Below are 26,140 nucleotides of genomic sequence, written 5' to 3' on the forward strand. Positions count from 1 at the left end.
CTCGCTTTGTAGACCAGAACTCACAGAGATCCACTTGGCCTCTGCCTCCAGAGTGCAGGGATTAAAGGCATCACCACCACCTCCCAGCTCAAGATCTCACCAATATTCTACACTAGATATGTCCAGCCTGCAGCATGTATCCCAGGATGGCTGTGAATGCATCCCAACACTTGTAAATGTTATATCACAATGTCAAAAGGATGGACAGACAACCTCTGCACTATACTCTGAGTCTCTTCTGCATTTGTTCTGTAGCTGACTTTGAGAGACACTTGTGCCCTTTGCTGTTGGTTCTTTTTACTCTTTTGACTCCTTTTTATTTGCTCTTTGAGGGGCCTGCCACCCAGCTCCCAAACAAATCACACACAGTGACTTATTCTTAATTTTAAATGCCTGGCCTTAGCTTGGCTTGTTTCTTGCCAGCTCCTCTTAACTTAAATCATCCCATCTACCCTTTGCCTCCGGGCTTTTTCCTTTTCTTGCTTCTGTGTATCTTGCTTTCACTCTTGCTCCGTGGCTGACTGTACAGCTGGGTGACCGGCCCCTTCTTTTCTGGCTCCTTGATCTCTTGCTCCTCCTACCCTTTCTCCCACATTTCTCCTTCTATTTGTTCTCGCTGCCTAACAACGCCGCCTATCCTTTCTCCTGTCTTGCTGTTGACTGTTCAGTTCTTTATTAGGCCAATCGGGTGTTTTAGACAAGCACAGTAACAACTTCACGGAGTTAAACGAATGCAACATAAAACATAAACATCTTTATATCATTAAACAAATGTTCCATAGCATAAACCAATGTAACACATTTTTTTTAATTCTCCAACAATCAATTTATTTACAACAGCATTTTAAAGGCAGATATGCCCATTTTGATGAACCCCAACCCAGCACCCCCAAATCTACTAGTGTTCCACAAATCCTGCACCCTCCAGGACTCAGAGAGCTCACAAATTGTCCCCGAGAGACTTCAGCTACTCTCAACACCTGGGGTTGATTTCAGGAAGCCTGAGGGGTCTATGGTTAGACTGTACCTTGGTCCCCACCCCCAGCATCAGCTTGGCAATGTGGAACACCGAGGGGCTCTGAAGTGCAGAACAGAAACAGTTGGACTCCGTGAGGCTGTTACTGTGCCTGTCTCAAACACCCGATTGGCCTAATAAAGAACTGAACACAAGTCCAGCGACCTCTCCAACCTTGAGTGTAACCCTGCAGGCAGTACCGCCCTGCTGAGCCTGCAGAAAGGGCTGGACAAACACACCCCATCTGCTGTGTGCTTTCCACTTTGGCAAAAGGACAAAATCACCAGGAGTTTTAAGAACACGAGTAAACTTCAGGAGTAAACTTCAGGAGACAGAAAATACAACAGCAGCCTGTACACACAGCCTTCAGGCCACCCCAGGCAGTCTCATTGCCTGCTCCCTGCCAGCTTCCCATTACAAAAGGGTGTAAAAGAGCTGACCTTAGCCTAAGATGACTGTCCCGGTTTCCTTTGTTAGCCACCCTGACTTTCCCCTGGAGAAGGCTGAAGGGCAGTAGCCTGTATCTAAAAGGACAGAAGAGTCAGGGGACCTCACATTCAAGAGTGAGAAGCTTTAAAGGGCCTGAAAAGCTGTAACGCTGGAGGCCTGAAGCCATCACATAGACGGCGCAGCCCAAGTGGCCCCAAACCCTTCCAGAGGCAGCTGCCGAGGAAGGGTAAGCATCTCTCGGGAGGGGACACCTGGACTTGAGATTGGGTGACAGTTCTGTGGGCTGGGAAGGGAGCTGAGGGACAGAAAGCCCAGGCCAACTCAGCCGGCTGGGAGTGGCAGCCAAGGAACAAACAGCCCTGGGAAGATGGAGGAGAAGAACCACCTGTAAGGTCCCCAGCCAGTGTTGGTGGCAGGGGACATCTCGGGTACACAGAAGTCCACAGGAACCTACTCAGGGCTGTCACACAACAGGATTTCCTGTCTGCAGAGGTCAGGGAGAGGCTCCCAGCAGCTGCCTGGCAAAGGTGTGGCTCAGATCCTCCCTGGCCACAGCAAACAGCAGGTGTGTGTTCACTGGAAACTGAAGGCCCTGAAGCACTGGGCTGAAGTCCACACATCTCCTGGTCAAACCCTGTCAACTCCACATAGGCGGAGGACAACACAGAGCTTGCCCTCTTCCAGCTGTGGCTCACAAGTCACATGAGTCACCCACACACTTGTGCAAATTCAATATCAGGACAGAGAACCACTGCCCAACCTAAGGCTCAGTTCTAAGGTGCCCAGCCCGACAGGTTGGAAAAGAGCCAAGACGGCGATGAAGGGTTGGAGAAAGTTGAGCACAGTGTGGGGCAGAAGCCTCCGGTACATCATAGAAGGGAGGCAACACCTGCCCAGGGCATGCTAATTCCTCAGGGCAGCCAGCCTCCGAGACAGCTGGTCCTCCGGGCTGCTGCGCACAGAGCTCTCGCCCACAGCAGAGGCACCCTCTGGAAGCTGGCTGAGCTGGTCTAAGACCCCCAGGCCATTTTCCTCAGCAATCTGCACAATGAGGCTGTCGACCTGCTCCTGAGGTGTGGTCAGAGTGGTGGCAGAGCCCCTGGAATCCTCTGTTACCCATGTGTGCTCATCCAGGCTCTGCACCTGCTGCTCAAACCTGTCCATCACCGCAGACACCTTCTGGAGATCCATGGCACTCAGCGCCCTGTCCAGAGCTTTGGTCACCTGTGCCATATTCTTGGTCACCCCCTTCATGGTCGCAGCTCTCTGCACCTTGGAGGTTACTGCATCCACATGGGACGCCATCCCGAGCCAGTTTTCACCTTCATTCTTCTTGCGGATGGCGTTTTCAGCATACCCGCGGGCACACTCCACATTTCCCTGCTGAAGGGCCTTCTTCACTTTGGCCTGCTCAGCCTTGGAGTCCTTCTCTGCCTTCTTGGCCAGTCTCTCTAGCTGCTTCAACTGCAGCAGGGTATCATCCATGGCCAGTCAGGTAGTGCACCCCTCGGGGTGGCAAAGGGGACGAGATCTTACGGACCAGCTGGCAAATGTGACACATCTTAAAACAATATTCTACGATAGCCTTTCTCTTTGGCTACTAGACTCCTGAAATAATGGACTCCAAGAAACTGAAATACTCTCCAGGAATCTCATGCAGGAGAAAGGAAAAAGCCGAAGCCCAGACCAACCAAAGGAGAAACTTGTGTTCTGGGAAGAGATCTGCAACCTCAATCCATCTTGCAGGGTAGACTGGAGCTGATTGGGTTAGTGATGGCAGGACCACACTTTAACCCCGTCTACTTAGTGATGCATAACTCTGGCCTCTACTTGAAGTTAAACTTCATTCAGGACCCTAAAGGTGAATGAAGGGGAGGCTGTGTCACTGGATCTCTTTGTCTTTCTAATTTGGCCACAATAAGTAAATCTGTCTTGCTTTTCCCTGGTGAGTTTTCTCTTTAATTGGCTTATTGAGGACAAGTGCCTGAGTGTGGCTTGCTAGGGATGCCAGAACGGGCTCTGACCCTAATAACTACAGTTGCAGTCTCACGAGGATGGCAAGGGCTAGGGAGCTGAAGAGGAGTCCAGGTGAGATCCTGGTCACAAGGAGATCCCCTGCAACCGTGAAAACGGTTCTAGGATGAAAACTGTTTGAAGCTGGGGCTACTGATCCGCCCATCCCGACTGCGCTCTTGCTTCATCAGGAGGTGGAATTCCCCTAACCGAATCAAGAATTCCACCAATGTGACAGCGAGGTTGTCATCTTCTGACAAGACTCAGGCAGCCACTGGGTCAATGATCTTGCTAGAGCGTGTTTGCCCCAAGCACTAGTGAGTCCCCACCTGCAGGAACTCACTCAGCTCTACCAGCTTAAGGAGGTGTTTCCTTCATGCTGCGCCTGAGAGGCCTGAGCGTGTGCTGAGCCACTAGCAGCCTAGCCTGAGAGAAAGACTCATTCTCAGCAGAGCGTCTACTCCATCTTCCAGAACTCACCTCACCCACATCCACCAAAGATTTCACCAGCAAGACACTACCCCCTGCCTTTAATGGCAGCTGAGCCAGAGAGTGACATTACCCTAGCTTAACTGTAGCCTGCTGGCTCAATGCTGCCACCGCAAATGTATCCTTTAGACTTCTCTACTTTGGTGTGCAGAGTGTGTACAGACTTGGACCAGGTCAACAGATGGGAGGTGGCCTCACTACTGCCCCACCCACCAGCACGGAACTGCGTGACATCCTGGGGACTCACCTCACTCGCTGACTGGGAAATGGGTGAGTCACCGTATTGTTGGATACTCAGGGGTTTCCCACGTGCATTCCTTTCTGCTAAAAAGAAAGCAAAAGTTACCCAACAAGACAACCAGAGGGCCAGGCAGAGGTTGGGGGTGTCCCATGGGCAGACTAAAGAGGACCCACACAGCACCTGCTCACTCCCTGGGTCCTGGGATCAACCAAAACCCCCTCTTCAGTAGAACCTTTGACTCTGCATGGGCATGTGCTGTGGCATTTGTCCTGAAGACGGCTGAGGTGACACACTGAAACAGGTTGGGACCTCAAGTGCTGACAGAGTTGGTTGGGGTGGGCTGTGGTGATTGGACAGGACAGTGTGTCCCACACGTGTGTGGAAGTCAGAACGCAACCTCAGGTGTCTTTCCTCACCTCTCCCCTTGAGTCAGGATCTCTCAGTTGCCACTGCTGACTTAGACTGGGCTAGCCGGCTTGCAACATTTCTCATCTCCATCTCCTGTCTTGCCATAGGCAGACATACTGTTGACTATGGAAGTGAGCTGCTGAATCTGGCTTTGCATGAGCCCTGGGGATCAGGCTTTCCTGCAGAGACCCAGCTTGGCCACAATCCTTTGTACCACCCTCCCTGTGCTTGGTTTGGGCCTTCTCCAGGTCTTAGAGCCTCAGGTTAAAGCCACTGTCTTTCCTGGTAACCCTGGGTTCTCATGACCACAAACACATCATCTGTACAAGATATAATGGTAGCATTTCTCAACTGTGGCCTCTGTGGTCCAGGGCCCAGGTCCATCATTCACACTGGCTGGCTGTCAGGCAGAGCACAGAGCTTCCTAGCTTCTCAGAGAACAGCAAGTACGCCACCTGCTGTCCAGAGAGGGAAAGGGCTGTGAGTGGGACCTTCTTGGCATCTGACACGGTAGCCTCGCTGTTACCCACACACCTGTACCAGCACTGCTCCCACTCAGACCTAGCAAGTGGAGCCATCCTTCCAAGGCCATGCAGCCACATGTCTGTGGTGATACACAGCTGTAATCTCAACACTCGAGATCCCAGGGCCCCCTTCCACCTGCGGCAGCCAGGTGTCCCTGCCCCTCCCTATCACATTCTCCACAGGGGCTCCTACCATGGTAGGATGCTATCCTCGGAGAGTAGCAGCCTTTGTTGCCTACATTGGCAGCTGTGACTGTTCCCAGGTGATCCTCAAGATTGGGACTTGATATCCCCTCATAGAAGAATTGGGTGGGGATGGTCACAGGCCTGAGATCTCAGCCCCTCTTTCCTTCAACCCCTGCCAGATAGATATATGCAGTTCTGCCCCAGATATACGTAATCTTTTGTTCTCAGGAGGTGCTAGAGTATATAATGTGAAGGTTAAGTGAAGGGAGACGCCACGTAAGGAAGTCATCATCTGTGCTGGGTGAGACTTTTACGGCTGCTTTTGGATTTGCTCCTCTAAGTGACTACTCACCCATGCTTTGGAAGTACCCAATAAACTCAATGGTTTGCCGAGTTGGACTTTAGTAGAATTGTATCTTCGTTGCTTGCTGGTGCCTTATTTGGTGTGAGTAGGCGCCTGTATGTGTCTTCCAGGAAAAGTTCATACGACACCAACATTCTTTCAGCTCTTAAGCCCTGGTCCAAAGAACAGGCCAAATGGAGAGTCTCTCTCCCTGGCCCTGGAATTTGGACACAGTCTGCTGCTTACTTAGGTGTTAGGTTCTCTGATCTACTCTTCCATATAGCCTGTTCATCCGCTCACACCTGCCTCTGCCTTCCCTGCCCACATTGAGCAGCTGGCAGCGGCTCACAGCTGCTGGTGGTGAGGACTGGCCTGGCAGCACTTGGCCAGCCCCATCACTGTCCTTGAACCTCATCTGCGCCGTCATGCTAGTGAAAAGAGCACAGAATAAACTTTATGGTGGATTAAACACTCATTCAGCCAGGCACAGCAGTGCATGCCTAGAACCCCAGAACTCAGGAGGCAGGCAAGCTTGAGAGCAGCTTGAGCTACACGGAGCACCTTGACTCAAAAGCAGCACTTAGAGCCGGTCGGTGGTGACGGAAGTCTTTAATCCCAGAACTGGGGAGGCAGAGGCAGGAGGATCTCTGTGAGTTTGAGACCAGCCTGATCTACAGGAGCTAGTTCCAGGAGAGACTCCAAAGCCACAGAGAAACCATATCTCGAAAAACAAAAACAAAACAAACAAAAAAAAAACAGCACTTAAACCAAATGTAACAACTTTTGAGATAACAGTATATATTGAACTGTAATGTTTGCAAATTTGACTTAAACTTTATCAAAACTGATCTTTTGAACCAAGTGCAGTAATGTACACATGTAATCGGATGTAATCCCAGCATTCAAGAGACCGAGACAGAAGAACTCTAGACCAGCCTGGAGTGCACAGTTAGACCCTGTGTAATAAAGAGAGGAAACGTGGTTATCTTATTGTTGCCAGGCACCTCAGACAGTCCAGCCAAATCTGCCCATCTGTATTTCCTTTTAATGGAGCAGAACACCTTTTGTCAAAGTAAAATTTGAAATTTTTTTTTTTTTTTTTGGTTTTTCGAGACAGGGTTTCTCTGCAGCTTTAGAGCCTGTCCTGGAACTAGCTCTTGTAGACCAGGTTGGTCTACAAGAGCCATTAATTCCAGCACTTGGAAGGCCAAAGCAGGATGATCTCTGAGTTTGAGGCCAGTCTGACCTAGAGAGTGAGTGTGAGACAGCCAAGACTACACAGAGAAATCCTGTCTCGAAAACACAAAAGCAAACATTTTTTAACCACGTGTGTATGTGGTGGTGCACACACGTGGAACAGGTGCCCTCTGAGTCCAGAAGTGGGCACCGGATCCCTTGGAGCTGCAAAGACGGTTGTGAGTCACAGTTTGTAGTGTGTGCTGTGATGGGGAAGGCTCAGGAATCCTGACTGAATACCATATTTGAGGTTCATTTCTGAATTTCTTCCGATATATCCATGACTTCAGAAGAAAACTTTCAAAGCCGGGCGGTGGTGGCGCACGCCTTTAATCCCAGCACTCAGGAGGCAGAGGCAGGCGGATCTCTGAGTTCGAGGCCAGCCTGGTCTACAAGAGCTAGTTCCAGGACGGGCTCTAGAAACTACACGGAAACCCTGTCTCAAAAAACCAAGAAAAAAAAAACACCATAAAGAAGGGGTCTGTGAGTATCGTCTCTACATGAGGGAATGGCGATAGTTCTGATCCCCCGAGGGTCTCCTATGGGTGATCACAGCTTCTCTGCTTCACGATGGTTAGTGGCCATGGGGAACCTAGAGGAAACTGTTACACAACACAGCGTCAGGCCCCTGACTGCCCACAACTGTAGAGAACTGACAGAATATGGAAACCGCTGTCTGTAAGCATTGGGCAACCGGCAGTGCAGAACTGAGGACCTGAGGGGGCAGGTGAGGACACAGATCCTCAGTTGCCTATGTTCTCTCTGGCTTTCTGTTTAGGACGCTTCTCCAATAGTCTCACAGGGAGGTGGAGAGCGAGCACAGTGTGGTGATTTTGCTGTGCTGAGGAGGTCAAAGGCAGAGCCCAGGGTAACAGGAGCAGCTGCAGCGGCAGAATTTGATGCTGCCTGTAACTTCAGGTCCAGGGAATCTGACACCCCCTTCTGGTCTCTAGAAGTACTGCACATGCATACACATCGCCCACTACTATCCCATATACACAAAATTAAAAATAAAATATCTTGGGAAGCAGAGGCATGCTGTGGAATATTTAACTAGGTAAAGATGTGTTACATTTGTTTATGCTCTGGAATGTCACTTGAGCTGTGCAAAGGTGTGCTGAATTTGTTTATGCTGCATTTGTTTAATGATGTAAGGATGTGTTCAAGCATGAAAAGATGCGTTGCATTTGTTTCACCTTGCCTGCCGAAGGCACGTGATTGGACTAATAAAAAGTTGGATGCTAAGCAGGAGAGAGATAGTAAGGGCTGGCAGGAAGAGCGAATGGATAGGAGGAGAAATCTAGGCTCAAGAGGAACTGTAGAAGGAGCGGCGGGCTGCGTCCGGCCACCCGGCTTCCTCACGCCTGGCTAGCTTATGCCCCGAAATAACAACACACAAACTGTATTCATTTAAGCACTGCCTGGCCCACTCGTTCCAGCCTCTTATTAGCTAATTCTCACATCTTGCTTTAACCCATATCTAGTAATGTGTGTAGCACCACGAGGTGGTATCTTACCAGGAAAGATTCAGCATGTATGACCTGGTGGCTGGCTCCATGGCGTCTGTCTCACTGAGGAGAGGCATGGCGATTGACTAACTTCCCTTCTTCCCAGCATTCTGTCCTGTCTACTCCACCTATCTAAAAAAGCCAAGGCAGTTTCTTTATTAACCAATGAGAGTCCTCCATCAGGGAATGGACAGATGAAGGGAGGAGCCTGGGGCCAGCCAGGAACGAGAGGGATGCCTGGGGCCAGCCGGAACGAGAGGGATGCCTGGGGCCAGCCAGGTAGCTCCAAGCCAGAGATGAGAAGCGGTGAAAGTAAGACACACAGAAGGACAGTAAAAAGGCCCAAGGCAAAAAGTAGATAAAGAAACAGGTTAATTTAAGTTAAAAAGAGCTAGCCAGAAATGAGCCTAAGCTAGTCTGAGCATTCAAAACTAATAATAAGTCTCTATGTTGTGGTTTGGGAGCTGGTTGGTGGCCCAAAAGAAAAAGCCTTCTACAGAGGCAGGTGAATCAGTGTGAGTTCCAGGGCAGCCAGACATACATAGTGATCTTTGTCTCAAAGCAAATAAAAATCTTTATAGTTTTTTTTTTAAAAAATGGGCTTCCAGCTTACTGAGCTGTATCTTACTCCTCTTCATACAATTATCTTTCTACATTTTTGTAATGCTTTGGTATCTTTTTTAAAAAAATATACTGACTTTTCCCACACAAGATTATTTTAAGATATATAATTCACATAACACAAAAATCTTACATATTAACACAAAATATACATGCTGTCCTAGGGTTCGGCTTAATAGTAGGGAGGGGGAAAAAAGGAAGGAAAGAGGGACGGCGGACTGGAGAGATGGTCATTCAGTAAAGTGGCTGCCATGCAAGTCTGAGGAGCTGAGTTCGGATCTCTAGCAGCCATGTAGGTGCTGGGCACTTACAACCCCAGTCCTGGGGAGGAGGAGACAGGGAGACCCCTAGAGCTCCAGTGGAACTCCAGGTTCAGTCAGAGACTGCGCATCAAACAGTACGGAAGGAAGACCTCCAGTGTTTGCCTGACTTAAAACAAAACAAAGCAGAAAACAGGAAGGAAGAGAGGGTGGGTGTTTGGGCTGAAGAGATGAGGTTGGAGAGGACTCAGATCCTGAAAGGAAGAAATAAACCACCATCTTTAACTTGTGTTCCAGCAGGCTACAGAAATGTGTGATGACGAAGTCGCTAATGCTGGCAAGCCACTAGTGTTAAATACGCGAACAGAGGACTCACTGTCTCTGGAGATAGTTTACCATGCTAGCTGCTGAGGCTTCTCTCCAGAGTAGCAACCTCTGAGCCTGGAAGACACTGGAAGACTCTGAGCTGGGATTGAAAGTGCCTGGTGACTCCACAGAGAGAAAAGGAGGGTAGCCTCATGGCATCTGTCTGAGCCCAGAGGGTTGGCGGGGGGGCAAGGACTGGGCAGAGACACCATGGCTGGATTCCTGATGATAGCCATGCGGGACAATGGGTCCGTTGACCAATGGCAGGCGATGGAGGGGTCCCTCTTCAAGCCCAAGCTACCCGGAGCAGATACACCGTGGGACTGACTCAGCTGTTCCTGCAGAGCTCACCCACGGCCTGGGATGCCTCCTAATGAGTTCATGCACATCGAACCCAGATAGGGTGCTGACAATGCCTTAGATTATGGCCTGTGTCAGGCATCTAGATGGACCCCTCTCTCGTTTCACTCTCTGGGAGTCAAACAGGTTGGAACGACTGTGCATTTGTAGCCCACAAATAAGAGGAATGGGTTAAGATATTTATGAACAGGAATGTCTTCTTCTGAGGATGCCTGGACACTTAAGTCAGCTAGAAGTGGAGAAAGGGCTTTTCACCTGCCAGGCCAGTGGTGAGTCTTTCCCAATCAGTCATGAAGGTTGCAAGATGTCAACAGAATTGATACCGCCCCCAATGGAATAGAATTAAACTCTCAGGCTGGTGAGATGGCTCAGGTTAAAATGCCTGCTGCCAAACCTGATGACCTGAGTTCTAGCTCCAGAATCCACGCAGTGGAAGAGAACCGACTCTCCAGAGCTGTCATTGGAAGTGGGTCACATTACTTGTGCGTGATCCTTCATCCACACATGAGTGCACACACAAAATAAATGTGAAAATGTAAAAGAAAAACACTCTCACCAGCCAGGCACTCACCTGTGTTCCCATCACTCAGGAGGCTGAGAGAGGAGGAGGCCAGACTGAGCTACGTAGTGAGACCCTGTTCCCGAAACACAAAGCAGACACGAATCTCTCAATGAAAGATACAGTTTACGCCACTGTGGATGTTTTTCATTCATGAATGGACTTGTATTTATCAAAATTCTAGTTTCAGGAACCGTGCTGGCTAGTTTTGTGTATCAACTTGGTATAAGCTAAAGTCATCAGAGAAGGAGTGTCATTTGAGGAAATGCCCCCAGCTGTAAGGCGTTTTCTCAGTTAAGGATCAATGGGGAGGGCCCAGACCATGGCAAGTGATGCCCTCTCTGGGCAGGTGTTCCTGGGTTCTGCAAGGTGGGCTGAGTTGAGCAAGTCGCGAGAAGTAAGCTAGTGAGCAGCTCCCCTCCGTGGCCTCTGCATCAGCTCCGGCCTCCGGGTCTCAGCCCTGCTTGAGTTCCTGTTCTGACCTCCTTCGACAATGGTTCTGTGACCTGGAAATAAACCCTTTCCTCTCCAACTTGCTTTTTGGTCATGTGTTTTGGTGCAGCAATAGAAACCCTAAGACAGGGACCAAATCTGTTGTATCTGCTACCAGTGAGTACATCAGTGAGACGTCTTGAGCTTTCTCAGGCTAACGCTGATACCGATGGAGAAACATGGTCAAACACTAGGAAAATGACAGTCATCTATTCTTTTTCAAAAAAATATTTATTATGTATACAGTGTTCTGGCATGTATACCGACATACTAGAAGAGGGCACCAAACCTCATTATAGATGGTTGTGAGCCGCCATGTGGTAGCCGGGAATTGAACTCAGGGCTTCTGGGAGAGCAGCCAGTGCTTTTAACCTCTGAGCTATCTCTTCAGTCCCCTCTATTCTTTTTAGAAACAGTTCCACATAAAATGTGACAAGGCAATCAGAGAAAATAGCTGAAAAGAGCAAGCAAAAACAAAGAAATGTGTACAATTTATATTTCTATTATCATAGTTTATTTTTTAAGATAGGCTCTCACTGTGTATCCCTGGCTGAGCTGGAACTCCCAGAGATCCATTTGCCTCCCAAGTACTGCTTACAACTCTCTCAAACCAAATTCCACTTCCAGGGAATCTGATGCTCTCTTCTGGTCTCTACAGACATGGATGTGTGATTTTTGAGGCTAGTCTGGTCTACATTATCAAGTTCCAAGCCAGCCAAAGTTATATAGTGAGACCCTGTCTCAAAAAAACCCATAATTTTTATGTCTTTCATATTTATATTTTGTCCGCATGAATGTCTATGCATCCTATGTGTGCAGTGTCTGTGGTGGCCAGAAGATTCCTTATAGTTATAGATGCCTGAGCCACCTTGTGGGTGCTGAGAATTGAATCCAAGTCTTCTGGAAGAGTAGTCAGTGCTCTTAACTGCCAAGCCATCTCCTCATTTTTAAAATTTAAAAGTGTTATTTTTTTGGTACCTAGAGTGATGGCACATGCCTTTAATCTCAGCAGTTGGGAGGCAGAAGGCAGATCTCTATGAATCCAGGCCAGCCTAGTCTACACAGTGAGCTCCAGGCCAGTACATAGTGAGAGCCCATCTCAAAAAACGGCCTGGTCTACAAGAGCTAGTTCCAGGACAGGTTCTAGAAACTACAGGGAAACCCTGTCTCGAAAAACCAAAAAAAAAAAAAAAAAAAAAAAAAAAAAGACAAAACGTCACCCCCACCAATGTGTGTGTGTGTTTCATGTGTATAGGCATTTTGCCTTTACATGTGTCTGCATACCACGTGTGCCTGGTGCCCTCGGAGGCCAGAAGAGGGCATCGATCCCTCTGGAGTTGGAGTTACAACCTGATGTGGGTGTTCCTGGGTCCCCAGCAAAGCAGCAAATGCTCTTAACCACTTAAGCCCCTCTATAACCATTTTTGTCTCCCCTGAGCAGGGTTTCATGTAGCCCTGGTGGCTTCAAACTTGCTAAAGAGAACCTTGAACTTTTGATCCTCCTGTCTCCACCTCCAAGTACTGGTGTTACAAAGGTGAGCTGTTTATTTTTATCTTTATTTCGAGACAGGATTCCTCTGCGTAGTCTTGGCTGTCCTCTAACTTCCTCTGTAGACTATCCAAGGTGTGGAGGGAAAGACACGTGTTACCAAAGTACCGACCAGTGTGGGGGACACTGGCACAGGTTGCTCGGGATGCAGGGGAGACCCGCTGGGATCAGTAGGCTCTGTAATCCCTTCTCTCCACTAGAACAGCACCTGTGCTAGCACGAGGGGGCGGGCGTCGCCTGCGCCCCTCTCCGCCCAGTCCCCCACTCTTCTCAGATTCTCGTGCCCGGCTCCTTCCCTCCGCCCCCCAGCTTCCCTACAGGTCCCTACTCTTTTCTCAGGTTCTCCCTCGCCTTTCCCCTTCCCTTCCCTCTCCTGTCCAGGTGCCCCACTTTCCTCTCCAGCTCGGGCCCCCCACTCCTCTCCTGTCCGGGTCCCCCACTTTCTTAGGTCCTTCCCTCTCCTCTCCAGGTCCCCTGTGCTCTTCTCCTCTCTAAGGTCCCTCTCCGTTCCCTTCGGCCCCCACGTTCCTCCCGTCCCTGGTATTCTTCCCCACAGACACAGGACTAGATCAGCAGCGAAGATCAGACGTCGCCCTCCATGCGCCGCCCGTGGGCGGACCCGGCGGGTCCCTGGACTAGCCGGGCTCCGATTGGCCGCGAAGCTCGGGAAGTGGCGGCCCCTGGGGCCACCGACCAATGGAAGCCAGGGGCGGGACCGCGGCGCAGGCGCCGGAAGCGGGGAGGCGACGAAGGCACGTCGCGTCGCCGCGCCGGGTCTCGAGCAGCTGCCAGAGCCAGAGCCGCCGGACGGACTGCCGCCCCCGCCGCGCCATGGCCGAGAGCGACTGGGACACCGTGACGGTGCTGCGCAAGAAGGGCCCCACGGCCGCACAGGCCAAGTCTAAGCAGGTGCCCAGCCAGTGGGGGGCGGCGGGAAGCCGCAAGGCCGCGCGACGCGCTGCGGTCGCTGGGCCGAGCCTGGGGAATCCGGCAGTGGGTGGGGACCCGAACGGACGAGGGTGGGAACCTTGTGGGACAACAGGTGGGGACGGAGTAGGGAAAAAGACTGGGGCAGAGGGCAGCTGACCTGGGCGAGGCTGGGACAAGGGTCAGGGGCTGGGGGATGGGATGCGACCCGAGCTCTGGACTGGGACAGGCCTGGGTGGGGACCTGGAGGAAGATGGAAACAGGGTTCAGGACAGGTACAAGAGTAGGTCAGAGAACCCGGCTGGTCAGGAAATGTAGGGTGAGGAGCAGCGGTATTAGGCACAGGAGTCTTGGGAGCCGGGGCAGGGGCAGTCTTCTTGTTGAAGGTTTTGTCCGTACCTGGTATCAGCCTGTGCTGGCATCGCTGGTGGCTTGGTGCCCAGGCGATCTCAGCCTATAAAGAGTACTGCCTGAGGCAGTGGTGGCCTCCTGTGGCCTAGCGCCCTCTCCACTTTGCTTTCCTGAGCAGCCGTGAGTGCTGTGGTACCTTGAGGTGTACTGACCAGCTCTGGTTTAGTTGCTGCATAGTCAAAGCCGAATTCACAAGCCTTTCCTTTTCAAGGGAACGTGGAGTCATCCCAAGTGTGTAGAAAGTCTGAACGTATTACACAGAGAATGGCTCACAAACCACTTAGCCAAGACATTATGTTACTGTTAGTAGTGGTCCTGTCTCCACGGAGACTGCAGGGTTCTGCGGGGTATGTCATCTCATCAGGAGCCATACTGGCCAAGGAAGCCAGGCCAGCATTCCATTCTTTCCTGCTTTGTAGCAGAGTTTGGAAGAGGAATAGTTCTATTTTCAAATAAAGAACCTGTTAGCCTTTGTGTATGTTTGTGTTGATGTGTATAATCATGGATACACACACACACACACACACACAACTTATTTATTGTGGTGTTGATATCGAATCCAGGACCTTGTGTATTTAGTACTAAACAAGTCTTGCCCCGTATCTGACACTGGCCTGGATTCCCACCTGAGCCTCCTGAGTGCTAGGATCACTGTCGTGTGCCACCATACCCAGCTCAAGCCTGTCTAGTGTAGAAGTGAGTTGGTTCTTCTAGAGTGGTTTAATGTACATTATTTGGGTATTAAGGGTTTTGTGTACAGTGTCCCTGTTTCCTTGGGGATACATTCTGAGGCTGCTCAGTGGATGCCTGGAACTGAGTTGTACTGGATCCTGTATGTACTGTGTTTTTCCTACTCACAAATAACCATGACAGAGTTTATAAATTAGGCACAGGGAAGAATAAGTACTAAGTTGGAGAGGTGGCCGGGAGTGGTTAAGAGTGTTGCTGCTTGTGCAGAGGACTCAGGTTCATGTCCAGGCACGGATGTGGCTGTTTACATCTGTCAGTAAGTTCAGTTCTAGGTCTCTGGGGGCACTGTGTGCATGTGGTACATAGACATATATGCAGGCAAACACTTAGACACGTAAAATAGAGATAAATACATTTTTAAAAAGCCTGTTAAAACAGTGCACTGTAGTCAGAGCTGTGCAAATGTGGTTTCTCTCTTAGGGTCCTACACTCACCCTTTTAGGGATGGTGTGAAATGATACAGTATCTAAATGGTGCCCTCGAGTGATGTCAATCACATAGCCATTGTTAGGTAGCATTAGGCTCCTCCATCATGATTTCTTGACCATAAAGTCTGTTTTGATGCCCTGGTGCTTATCTGCTAACCAAAGAGGTGGTCAGGTGGATGAGTAAGAGGCAGGTGGCATGCATAGCACTGACACACATGGACAGCGGCATGGCTTATGTCTCAGGTGAGACAGTGGGGCTGGCATGAAAGGTGTCACACCTTTCAGAACATATAACATTTTAAAATTATGAATTGTTATATGGAATTTAAAGCTGACCATGGATCAACCAAACATGGAAAGTAAGACTAGAGTCGGGGCAGGGGACACTCTTGTGATGAGTTTGGATTGTTTTAGCCAGCAGTATGTAGCAGTTGGCAAAGTGATAAAAACGTGCATGCAGTTGGCAAACAGCTGCCCGAATTGTGCCCCACACTCCCCCAAAGCTCATTTTGATTGAAAACCACTTTCTGGTTTTCTAGGCCATCTTAGCTGCTCAGAGACGAGGAGAAGATGTGGAGACATCCAAGAAATGTAGGTACTCAAGTTCCCCCCACAAAGCCAGGGTGTGCTGTGGGGCGGCTTGCCTGGTGGGACAGTGGGACAGTGCCCCAGGGACCTGCCAGTCAGCGTAGCTCTGGGTGGTGTGAGCTCTGCAGGGACTGATAACTGCTCACTGCTGTGGGCAGATTGAGATTCAGGGCTCTGAGGTCCGTGAAGTCCAGGTCAGCTGGTCCTGGGACCCTGTCAGTCTGGTTTCTCCTGTGCTCGGTGCAAACTGACTCTGCTCTGTTCTGCTCACATTGCCTCCAGGGGCTGCTGGCCAGAACAAGCAGCATTCCATCACTAAGAACACGGCCAAGCTAGACCGGGAGACAGAGGAGCTGCATCACGACAGGGTGACCCTGGAGGTGGGCAAAGTGATTCAGCGGGGCCGGCAGAGCAAGGGCCTGACGCAGAAGGACCTGGCCACGGTGAGGCTTTTGCAGCTGTGGAGTGGGGACAGGCAACAGGTGCCTAGACAGTATAGGGAGGTGGGCTCACTGCACAGCTTTGGGACCTTAGCCTAGCACACCCCAAATCCTCTGGGAAAGCCAGGTCACAGAAGCTGTAGCTCTTTCTTGTACAAGACTTGTTTGTATGCGGGTACCAGGGACCCCAAACAAAGATGGCTGCCTGTGGGTACCTCGCCTGGATTCTGCAGCACATCTTACTGAGCTAGTATGGCTAAGGTGCATCTTTTCTTCAGAAAATCAATGAAAAGCCGCAAGTCATCGCAGACTATGAAAGTGGACGGGCCATTCCGAATAACCAGGTTTTGGGCAAAATTGAGAGAGCTATCGGTGAGTGTCTTCCCTAGCAGTCTTGGACAAGGCATTGCCCTTCTGTAAGGGGTGGCGAGGGCTGAGATGGCAGGCCCGTCTTCTTGAGGCCAAACTACTAGAATTCTGCCTAAAGGTTTGAGGTTTGGTGGGACTCCAGAACCTTGAGGAAGTGGGGATTTGGGTCCTTCTATAGCTAACATCCAGCCAGAACACACTGTTCTCAGGGTGCCTACATGGCACATGGCTTACCACTGCAGTGCACCTCCATGAGGCCCAATGCAGTGTTCCCGTTCTTCTGGGACAAGACATCAAGATGTTTGTCTTCTCATCTTTTTAGATTTTGTTATTTTTATTTATTTATTTTTTTTGTCTGTCCTGGAACTATGTAGACAAGGCTGGCCTTGAACTCACAGAGATCTGCCTGCCTTTGCCTCCTATGCGCATTAAAGGCGTGCACCACCACGTCTGCTTAGATTTTATTTTTTATGTAGAGTCTCTCTGTAGCTCAGGCTGGCCTCAAACTCACACCAGTCCCCTACCTCAGTCTCCTGAGCTCTGGGATTTCTGGTGTGGGCCGCCATGGCCAGCCTGGCCCACACTCAGATGTGAAAGCCGCCCTGTGTGGAGGCTTTGTGAGGCGAGTAGATGATGGGAAGCTCGGGCAGAGCAGGGAGGTTGGGAAGGTGCAGGAAGCTGCAGAGTGGTCAGCATCTTGCTGGCTCGTTGTTTCAGGCCTCAAGCTCCGGGGGAAGGACATCGGGAAGCCTATCGAGAAGGGGCCGAAGGCGAAATGAACACAAAGCCTCGAAGCCAGTGGTTCCGGCTGAGCTCTTCTGGCTGGTCCCCCAGGACCACCAGCACTGCCGTGGGTCTCCTCACATGGTTAAACGGAACACGGGGGTCAGGCCTGTGTGCCCCCTCAACCCATATCTGCTGTCAAACAAAGCAAAACCTTGCAAAGTGATAGCCTCTTGGCTTTTTCCTCCCTGCCTTCTGACCTCAGCAGGGGTGCGGACTTGCACCTTCTGTCCCTTGGACAGCTGGCTGCAGTGGGGAGTTCAGTTCTGGGGAGTTAAAGAACTCCCTGGGATGTAGTGCCTAGGAGGAGGTGATGTCTTCTAAGAGCCCGTGTTCTGCTGGAGAGAAGCAGAGCCTAGCATTCTGCAGTCCCCAGTTCTCTCTTCATTGTAAATCACGCTGTAGGGGATAAAAGCAGGCATCCTTCATGGTAGACCTCACAGGGACCCGAGGAATTTGAAAGTTCTTTCCCTGTCTGCTCAGAGAAGTGGGCATCAGTCAGCTCTGTGATACCTGAAGATACAGGGTGGTACCATGTCGTACCATGTCCCACCACCGCTTTCCCATGGAGCTGGGTTTTGGACAGACAGAAGCCTAGCTTGGAACATACAGTATCTATGGCAAGGACAGGTTTTCTTGGACAGGAAAGGAGCTCCTGATTGCTGAGGTGTGGGTGTCAATGCCCCTTCCCTCAGGGCCCTCAGTCCTCAGTGAGGCCACAGCTGAGGCTTTATGTGAAAGATAGCACTTCAGAAACTGTTCCTGGAACAGGTGTGTCACCAGCACATCACCAGGATCCTGGTGTCCAGGGTGGCAGCCCCAGATCTCTCCTTACATCTTTAGTCCAATCCTGCTGTAACACATGATGGTCATACCCACTGACCTCAGCGCCACCACTTGCAGCCCTAGGGCTGTCCAGGCCTTTATCTGAGGTGGCATTTCTCACCACACCGGTTTCATGGCACCATGTCCAGTTGCTTTTACACCCCCATTTTCCTGCATCTATGGGTTGATCCCATCCTCGCGGCACAAAATTACCTGGTTTAAGTTAGAAGCAGAGCCCATTCCTTGCTGGCTAGGGTGGTGAATCCTGTAATTTCTGAGCTGCACCAAAGGCAGTGAGGGGGTTCTACAACCACTCCCTGAATTTTGTCTCTGGTCTTGAGCCCTGGCAGCCATGATGTCATGCCAAGTACAGTGTATATGAAATGCACTCTGAAAGCTTGTGTTGCCCTCACTGGTGAAGAATGTTTATTCACAGTGCAAGGATCCCTCTACCCTTTATCACACCAGAGGGCAAAGTCACCAGATGGAGGAAGAGCTGTAGAAGCTAAGCATGACCCAATCCCTACATCCAGGCCCAAATGGAGGAGGTTAGGCCTCTGAGGGCTGAATGCTGTGGGAGTTGGCATGAGGGGCCGGGCCTTGTCTGGTTGGTGAGCTGCTGGTGATGGATTCTGGGAGGGTAACTTGATCCTAGGAAGAAGGAGGAATATTGGACAACTGCTGTTGAAAGGCAGCCTGGACCTGGACAGGTAGGGCAAGGTGCCTCTTGAGTCCAGCCCACCTCTGCTTTCCCATCATCAGGCATGGAGACAGAATCTCCTACTTGCCCACATCTGGGGGTTCCTACCGCATTGAAGAGGATATTGTCAAAACCAGAGGTTGCTGTATCTGTACTCCTATGAAAGGGGAAGCGCTTCTGTAGCCAGCGCCAACCCCCAAGGCCCAGGAGCACCAGGAACACGAAGAAGAGGAGGGCTCCTCCAACAGCAACTGGCACAGACACAGCTGCTGCCATTTCACCTGAGGGCAGAGAAGGTACTTGGGTTCTCCAAACAGCTCCCAGTCCTTGTGTCAGGGTTCTGTTTCCAAGACTACTGGCAAGGAATGAGTCTGGGCTGCCTAATGCCCCCAGCCCTTGCTGGCTTCCAGGTTTGCCCTTGTTCATCTGTCAGCACAATACTGCAGAGCTGCTCCACCTCTTCCAGCATGTGACTGCCAAACACAGGTCCCATTGTGGTCTCCAGCTTAGCCTGGCAGCTCCTTCGAGACGGTTCTCACCCAGGAGACAGTGAAAGCTGGTGCAGCCCCTATGTACAGCCCACCCCTCGTGGGTATGGTTCTGTGAGGCATAAACAGGAGAGCACAGAACCCAGTCCTCGTTCAGCTGGTTTCCTGAGCTGGGCACAGTACTTGCAGCCATCTGAGCCATCCTGGGGCCCAGTGCTTACCCTGGCTACGTGCAGGCTGCTGGCAGTGCTGTCCTGCCAAGTACTCCACATCATCGAGGGCTATGGGCCCCAGAGCTGGCTGACCACCCAGAGTAGCTTCAAAAACAATCTGATGGGGAAGGGAAAGCTGATGAGTATCTGCAGGGACAGAAGAGAGGGAAGGGAGGACAGCTGCCCTGGGAACTCGCCTGGAACTCCTCAGAGCTGGACACTTCGATCTGGGCTCGTATCCACTGGTGCCGCAAGCGCCCTCCCTGACTCCACACAGCTAGCTGGCCTCGGGCACTGCTCAGGAGCACCCTCAACTCGCCCTTATCTGAGAGCAGGGACCAGGGCGGGTCAGCTCAGGTTCCTGGAGGATACCTTTGTGCCTAACCTGAGCCCCCGTTCCCCTACACCCAGGACCCAGCCACTCACAGAAATGCTCAGGAAAGCCCATGTAGTACCAGAAGTGGAGGCAGGAGGCTGTGGTTGCTGGCAGTGGCTCACTGCGCAGCCAGGCTGCTTGGCCCCCAGGACCGAGCACGCTGGTTTCAAAGAAAGAAAAGTGGCCTGGAAATGAGAGGGTGGATGTGCTGGCTCACTTGACGTGATGGTCTCTAACTTGAGGAAAGTTGTGTGAACACAGCCCCGGTCCCACTACAACCAGTGCGCACCTGCCTCTGTACCCAGGGTATGGTCCACTGTGGGTCTGGGGTAGCGCGATGGGGTGGCTCCGCTGCTCCAGTCCCAGCTGTACCCACCTAGGCTGGGCCAAGCCAGGTGACTCCACCCACACAGGCCAGATTCAAAGTCACAGGACCCTGCAAGGAGCTAACAGGTAAGCAGAGCTGCCCCAATAAGCATCACCATGCCTGGGGCAGGGCCAGGTAGGGGCAAAACCCAGAAAATTGTTTTTGACATAGATATGCTACTAGTCAGGCCACAGCAAGCTGCTCACCTGGCTGAGCACAGGGCCCATCTCGGAGGAGAAGGTCATCAAGAGCCATGTAGGAAGGCTCCACACCTGCGGCCACAGCCTCAAACACTACCTACAGGGTGCCGAGCCACAGATTAAGCAGGCTGGTCTAGCAACTCTTGAGGAAGACAGGTTCCCTCCTCCCACCCAGGCACTCACCCTCCAGGCCTGCTCGGCCTGCACATTCACACTGCCCAGACGCCAGGCAAATCCACCATGGGCACTGATGCTGAGCTCCTGACGCCTTCTGCCCTCTTCCACGTGGACCCTCAGGGTGCCTACTCACCAAGAACCAGCCAGGTTAACTGCCTTGGGGGTTCCCCAGTTGTAGACAGGGGCCCTTCCCTTTCTTGTAGCCCCTCACCTGGGTTATGAAGGCTAAAATGGTACCAGAAGGTCAGGCAGGCAGGCTGGGTCAGGGGCTGGTGCTCCTCTGAGGTCAGAGAGGCCACATGACCCTTGGGCAGTACCTTTGGGCTGGTGTCCACCACCATGTAGTGCCCTGGGGGAAGGGAGACCAGCATCAGCTTGCTTTTTCCTGGCCAGCACTTTCTACCCCCACCCCAGCCAGAGCAGTACCTTGGGCTGTTTCCGTGGTATGGTCTGTCCAAGGACCCCAAGGAGCATGGCCTGAGGCATTACTCTGGCGCTTCCACAGCCCTAAGCCCCCTGGAGAGAAGCTGCAGTCAGAGTCTTCAAAGGAACAGCTCTTGGGGGCCCAGCAGGGGCCTGGCCGCACAGCTATGTCATCCAGGGCCATTGTGCCATGGTACCCATCCCGGAGGCCTTCAAACAGCAGCTGAGGGTAGAGAGTGGTAATTGGCCGGGGCCAACCCTACACTATCTACCAAGTGCCAAGCTCACCCTCACCTGGTACTTGGTTCTGGCCTCTGGCTGGTGGTGGAGAGTGACCCAAGCCTGGTGCCAGCGGTTGCCATGGGTGCCCAACCTGGACCACAGTAGTGTGTCTTCCTCCCCATCCTTCCTCATGGCCAGGCGCAGTGTCCCTGAAGAGGAGTGGAATTTAAAGGGGAACAGCCCCCAACTCCTGGTGCCTCAGGCTGCAGGAGGCACTAGGTACATCCAGAGGGTCTAAGAGCTCAGACTCACCAATCTGGGGCCCATACAGATGGTACCAGAAGCTGAGACATTCCTTGGGGGCAAGCGGCACCTGGGGTCTTGTAAGCAAGAGGGCACCTTGTCCACGAGCAGGTGGGTCTGTGGGATCCAGGAACATGAAGAAACCTACAAGGGATGAAAAGCTGAGCTGCAGAAACGCTCTCCCAGTTTGCGCTCCCCGTCCCAGGCCTCAGAGACCACGGGAACTCCCCTACCTTGGCCAGTGGTGTGGTCGTACTCAGAGCCATGGCTTTTTACACGGTGCCAGTGGGCATCTGTGAGGTGGCCTGTGTGCCAGCTGCATGCGTCCCGTTCAAAGTTACAGGAGACCTCTGGGAGTGGGGTGGGTTGGGTGAGTCAGCACCCCTCCCCCGGCCCCCATTCCCAGCTGTGATAAGAATTAGAGATTGACTGGGTGGAGATGGGAGGCGGGCAGAAGAGACCTTGGTCACTCTCAGTGGTCACTGTGGGGTCGCAGTCTCTCAGGGTCACATTATCCACCCCAGCCCTCTGCTGGCCAGGGCCATCCAAGTCCACCAGGCCGACAAACTCCAGCTTTGAGCAGGTAGAGGGAAAGGACTGTAAGCTAGGGGCAGGCTCATTACAGATTCCCCATCCTGGATTGCTGTCCTCACCTGGAATGGTCGATGGCGTGCCCCAAGAAGAACCTTCTCCACCATCCATCCCCCGCTGCTGCTGCTTGGGGCCTGCCACACCAGCTCCCGGAAGCCATTTTCTACCACAACCAGTGCCAGGAAACCTGACCAAGGGAGTTTGTACGGGTGGGTCATCCTCAGACCCCGCCCACATGCAGGTTGCTCCTGGGGCCAAAAGGCATGTAGTACATACCTTGGGGATGACTGTGAAAACAGTAAGCCATGTGGAGTTCACAGCGAGGACCAGAGGGGCCCAGGGCAGGCGTGAGAGCCCGGGCCTCAGATCTCAGCTGCCCCCAGGCCTTCTGCAGAGACAGGAAGTGTCCTATGGGAAGAGCAAGGTACTCCTCACTGCTCTGGTATCCCTAATTTACATACACTGTCTAAGAGGGGGCTCCTGTGGGAAAGTGGCCTCACCAGGAACATCCCAGTTGGCATCCCTGGCTGGCTTTCTGTTCTGGACTTCAACCCGTTGCCACTGCAGCTTTCCTACACTGATGTCTTCCCAGCCCCCGGCAGAGGCAGACTCGAAGTCTGTGGTGCCTGCAACAACAGTAGCCTGCTCCGGAAGGCAGCAAAGCCCAGATCCCTGGCCTGCCAGGACCCCCTGCACACGCGGAACCCAGGCTCTGCCTAGCCTCACCACACTTCCGCTCATCCTCGCCCTCGGCGCACTGCTGCTGGAAATCACAGAGCTGCTCTGGGGGCACACACAGCTCTCCACAGGAGAGATGGCCTGGCTCACAGGCTTTCTGGGGCAGCCTGATGGACGTCTGGGGACAGAACATGATGACTGCAGAATGGACACATCTGGAGCAGGGCTGAGGTCAGGCTGGCGTGGGTGAGGACCTGGCTTTACCTGGGCAGGCCAGGGGAGGGCCTTGGGCATATCACCGGGAGCAAGTCTGCAGTAGTTGGACACGATGAGGTCATCCAGGCCCACAATGCCTCCTGGACCAGTCTCCCCAGCTAGGAGGATCTGAGGACAGGGAGGGCTCAGGGAGGGCCAAGCATTATTCTGTCCCGTCTTTCTGATAGATATGCTCCCTCCCCTGCACCCCTGCACCCCTGCACCGTTCACTGCTGTACTTCATAAATTGCCAGACACACTCAACCTCTCCCACTGAGCAGCCCTCAAGAGTGGCAATAAGGCATGCCATGTTCTCCTGCGCATGCTCTAGCAGGGTTCCCTGGATCCCACCCCCGGATACCAGCCTCACTCGGAATGGGTGGGCACTCTGAATGTCAACCCGGTCTCTGACCCAGGCTGTCCCCAGTTCTCCACGGTGGCTCCGCAGGAGGACAGGAGCCTGGGTGGCGTTGAGCCCCTGTGCCTGCAGGAAGAGCTGGAAGCGGCTGGCCTCAGACCCATGCAGGTAGTAATAGAAGGTGAGCTGAAACAGAAGACATCTCTGGCTGCCAGGGCCCTCTGGCATCTAAACAACCAGGAAGGGCAACCCCACGTGTCTCTTAGTGTTTCGCACACTCATCTTACCGAGCAGTTGTAGGGGACTGAGGCTTGGAACTCAGGGCTAAAGAGGATAGCAGTGGTGCCAGGCTTGGCCTCAGAGACTAGGAAGAACCCTGTGAGAGGGCAAATGTGGGCCAGGGTCATTGGGAGAGAGATGGATGGACAGGGCCATGTCCAGGGTCCCCTGGAGACCTCACCATATGCACTGTTCCGGCTGTGATCTCGGTGGGGCCAGGCAGGGCTCACCACGCTGCCAGCACTGCAGTTCCGGGTCCAGCTCTCCAACTGGTTCCATGGTCCCAGGCCCGTCTCAAAGTCAGTGGCCATGTGGTGGCCTAAGGAATGGGGTTGAGGCGTTATCAGGGCCACTGAGCAGGACTTTATGTCGTCAGATGGCCCTGGTTCCAGGGAAGACACTGGCTGTCCCATCCGGAATGGCTATGCCCATGTCTGCTTTCCTGGACTAGCCCCAGTGGTTTTTGAAGGACCCAGAGATCAAGGTCCAGCCTCCCGGTCTCATTCTGTAGTCCCTCACCCTGCCCGGCCCAGGATGGCCCCAGCCTCACTGCAGATGAGTGGGTCTTCGTCAGATCTGTCCCCACAGTTGTCTTCACCGTCACACAGCTGGTGGGACTCCACACAGGCCTTGTTCTGACAGTGGTAATGTCCCAGGGGGCAGCTGGCCTGAGGGACTGGGATGGAAGATAGTTAGGTCACTGTGACCTTAGGATTCGGGATGGAGGTATCCCTCAGGGAGGTGAGCAGTGAGGGTCTCCCAGCTTTGGACAGGGTGAGCTACAGTCTTACCAGGCAGCCCACAGTCCCGGAACTCCATATCATCCAAGGCCACGGCACCCCTGTGTGTGGCATTTCGGGTGGCAGAAAATGTCACCTGGAAAAAGGAAGGGTCCTTAAGACCTAGGCCAGTGCCTGGAACCTCCCCCATGGTCCCCAGACTGGAAGACCACCCAGCTTACTCTGAAGTCACCCTGGACACGGCCAGTGTTCACTGCCAGCCGCTGCCAACCAGCACCCCAGGGTCCTGAGCTCTGCCACAGGGTCAGTGTCTCCACACCGTGAATCAGCTCCAGCCGCAGCTCAGCAGCATCTGTAGTGTTTCTGAGTGGTCCTGGGGCGTCTTCAAATCCTGGTGCCTCCCTCCCGTCCACCAGCTGTACCCTAGCCCTCATCCTGGAGTATCCCCCCCTCGCCCAGCCTACCCCCAGAGCCACTTGGCCCCAAACCTTAGGGATCCACAGCACGCACCTCGAGAAGCTATGTGGTACCAGAGCCTCAGTTCACAGGTAGGGGCTGCCTCACGCATGACAGGGGAGCGCAGAGTCGCGGTGGCCACCTCCTTCCCATGGTGGGTTCCCACAGCCATGTACCAGCCTGGCCCAAGGTGAGAGGTTAGGTGGCCAGACAGGAAGCCAAGCCAGGAGAGCAATGGGAGAATAGGGTGCATACACAGGAATTCCTTAGGTGTTACCCAAGTCAGTGCCGTGTGTGTGGTCAGAACGAGGCCCAGGACCTCCCAGCACTGCCCCTGCCCGGTCTCGAAGCCAGCTGTAGCCAGAGGTGCTGATATCCTGCCAGCCACAGGGGTCCTGCTCGAAGCTGCAGGCGAAAGGGGTACTCGGGGAGGTTGAGGTACCGTGGAAACCTACGAGAATGAGTGCTCAGGGGTCTGCCTTTACACCGCCACTCCCTGTCCCTCCCACCTGACCAGCTCACCACACTGGGCTTCATCTGAACAGTCTCCACAGTCACACACAAAGTTGCATACAGCTTCGATAGGACTTTTGCAGTGGCTGGGGACCCAGGTCTTGCCTAGGGGCTGCGTAGCTGGCAGAGTAAGAACCAAGTGAGCGGAGGGCAAGGGGACTGGCTGCTTTTGTTTTTAAACACACACACACACACACACACACACACACGTATGTATGTGTGCATATTTATGTGCTGTGCAACAGGTGTGGAGGTCAGAGGACAACTGAGGTGGGAACCATTTATTTCCTTCCACCATGTGGGGCCCAGGGATTGCACAAACGCCATCAGGCTTGACAGCAAATGTCTTGACCTTCTGAGCCATCTTGCCAGCCATGAGTGACCATTTTGAGCAGTAAAAATTCTATGTACAGAGAAACCTCAGACCCAACTGACTTCAGGGTTAAGCCCTATGAGATCACATAGAGAGGAACCTGGCATCTGCCAAGAACTGCCACTGTGGCTCTACATCAAAAGCAAACAAAATGCATTCCCCTTCCTAGTCCCACAGAGCCCCTGCATGCCAAGGAGGGAAAAGGGCTCTTAATAAGAAACACCCCATATGGAAGGCACAGGAGCCCACATGACTAGGAATTGGAAGTAAGTAGGCTCTCCCCACTCC

General features: G+C 52.6%; 3 protein-coding genes across 4 annotated transcripts; 1 reads left to right on the forward strand and 2 right to left on the reverse strand.

Moving 5' to 3' along the window:
* Window positions 1-2,368: 2,368 nt before the first annotated feature.
* On the reverse strand, window positions 2,369-4,256 carry LOC119818732 (charged multivesicular body protein 1a-like). Its single transcript, XM_038336499.1, has 2 exons — window positions 4,215-4,256; window positions 2,369-3,320 (listed from the first exon to the last, which is right to left on the reverse strand). The coding sequence occupies exon 2, from the start codon at window positions 2,948-2,950 to the stop codon at window positions 2,369-2,371; it is 582 nt and encodes a 193-aa protein (XP_038192427.1). The 5' UTR covers window positions 2,951-3,320; window positions 4,215-4,256.
* Window positions 4,257-13,341: 9,085 nt separating this feature from the next.
* Edf1 (endothelial differentiation related factor 1) lies at window positions 13,342-17,482 on the forward strand. The gene is made up of 5 exons (XM_038336498.1): window positions 13,342-13,529; window positions 15,676-15,727; window positions 16,007-16,167; window positions 16,443-16,536; window positions 17,251-17,482. The coding sequence occupies exons 1-5, from the start codon at window positions 13,452-13,454 to the stop codon at window positions 17,310-17,312; spliced, it is 447 nt and encodes a 148-aa protein (XP_038192426.1). The 5' UTR covers window positions 13,342-13,451; the 3' UTR covers window positions 17,313-17,482.
* A 1,062-nt stretch (window positions 17,483-18,544) lies between these two features.
* Window positions 18,545-25,439, reverse strand: Mamdc4 (MAM domain containing 4). Of its 2 annotated transcripts, XM_042055437.1 has the most exons (26): window positions 25,244-25,439; window positions 25,021-25,146; window positions 24,732-24,862; window positions 24,562-24,646; window positions 24,321-24,446; window positions 23,952-24,089; window positions 23,779-23,867; window positions 23,504-23,677; window positions 23,143-23,262; window positions 22,927-23,056; window positions 22,701-22,826; window positions 22,477-22,608; window positions 22,263-22,387; window positions 22,071-22,182; window positions 21,843-21,959; window positions 21,619-21,753; window positions 21,379-21,515; window positions 21,088-21,307; window positions 20,873-21,010; window positions 20,668-20,786; window positions 20,491-20,581; window positions 20,207-20,353; window positions 19,968-20,102; window positions 19,739-19,866; window positions 19,551-19,659; window positions 18,545-19,122 (listed from the first exon to the last, which is right to left on the reverse strand). In XM_042055437.1, exons 2-26 carry the CDS (start codon window positions 25,136-25,138, stop codon window positions 18,665-18,667), a joined length of 3,540 nt encoding a protein of 1,179 aa, XP_041911371.1. In that variant the 5' UTR covers window positions 25,139-25,146; window positions 25,244-25,439; the 3' UTR covers window positions 18,545-18,664. The 2 variants fall into 2 exon arrangements, with proteins under 2 accessions (XP_041911371.1, XP_038192403.1); XM_038336475.1 differs by lacking the exons at window positions 25,021-25,146; window positions 25,244-25,439 and having other exon boundaries at window positions 23,779-24,089; window positions 24,290-24,446; window positions 24,732-24,932.
* Between the last annotated feature and the right edge of the window lie 701 nt (window positions 25,440-26,140).

Source organism: Arvicola amphibius, chromosome 7 (assembly GCF_903992535.2).
Source record: "Arvicola amphibius chromosome 7, mArvAmp1.2, whole genome shotgun sequence".
In the NCBI taxonomy this organism is placed as follows: Eukaryota; Metazoa; Chordata; class Mammalia; order Rodentia; family Cricetidae; genus Arvicola; species Arvicola amphibius.

Excerpts from the sequence above, each read along its gene's own strand:
- Mamdc4 (XM_042055437.1), bottom strand. The coding sequence starts at position 25,138 with ATGGCTGTGGGAACCCACCATGGGAAGGAGGTGGCCACCGCGACTCTG. Across the intron at positions 24,863-25,020 it reads GTACCACATAGCTTCTCGAG|ATGCTGCTGAGCTGCGGCTG; the intron begins GTGCGTGCTGTG and ends GAAACACTACAG. Across the intron at positions 22,388-22,476 it reads TTTTCACAGTCATCCCCAAG|GTTTCCTGGCACTGGTTGTG; the intron begins GTATGTACTACA and ends TCCCTTGGTCAG.
- Edf1 (XM_038336498.1), top strand. The coding sequence starts at position 13,452 with ATGGCCGAGAGCGACTGGGACACCGTGACGGTGCTGCGCAAGAAGGGC. Across the intron at positions 13,530-15,675 it reads CACAGGCCAAGTCTAAGCAG|GCCATCTTAGCTGCTCAGAG; the intron begins GTGCCCAGCCAG and ends CTGGTTTTCTAG. Across the intron at positions 16,537-17,250 it reads CAAAATTGAGAGAGCTATCG|GCCTCAAGCTCCGGGGGAAG; the intron begins GTGAGTGTCTTC and ends TCGTTGTTTCAG.
- LOC119818732 (XM_038336499.1), bottom strand. The coding sequence starts at position 2,950 with ATGGATGATACCCTGCTGCAGTTGAAGCAGCTAGAGAGACTGGCCAAG.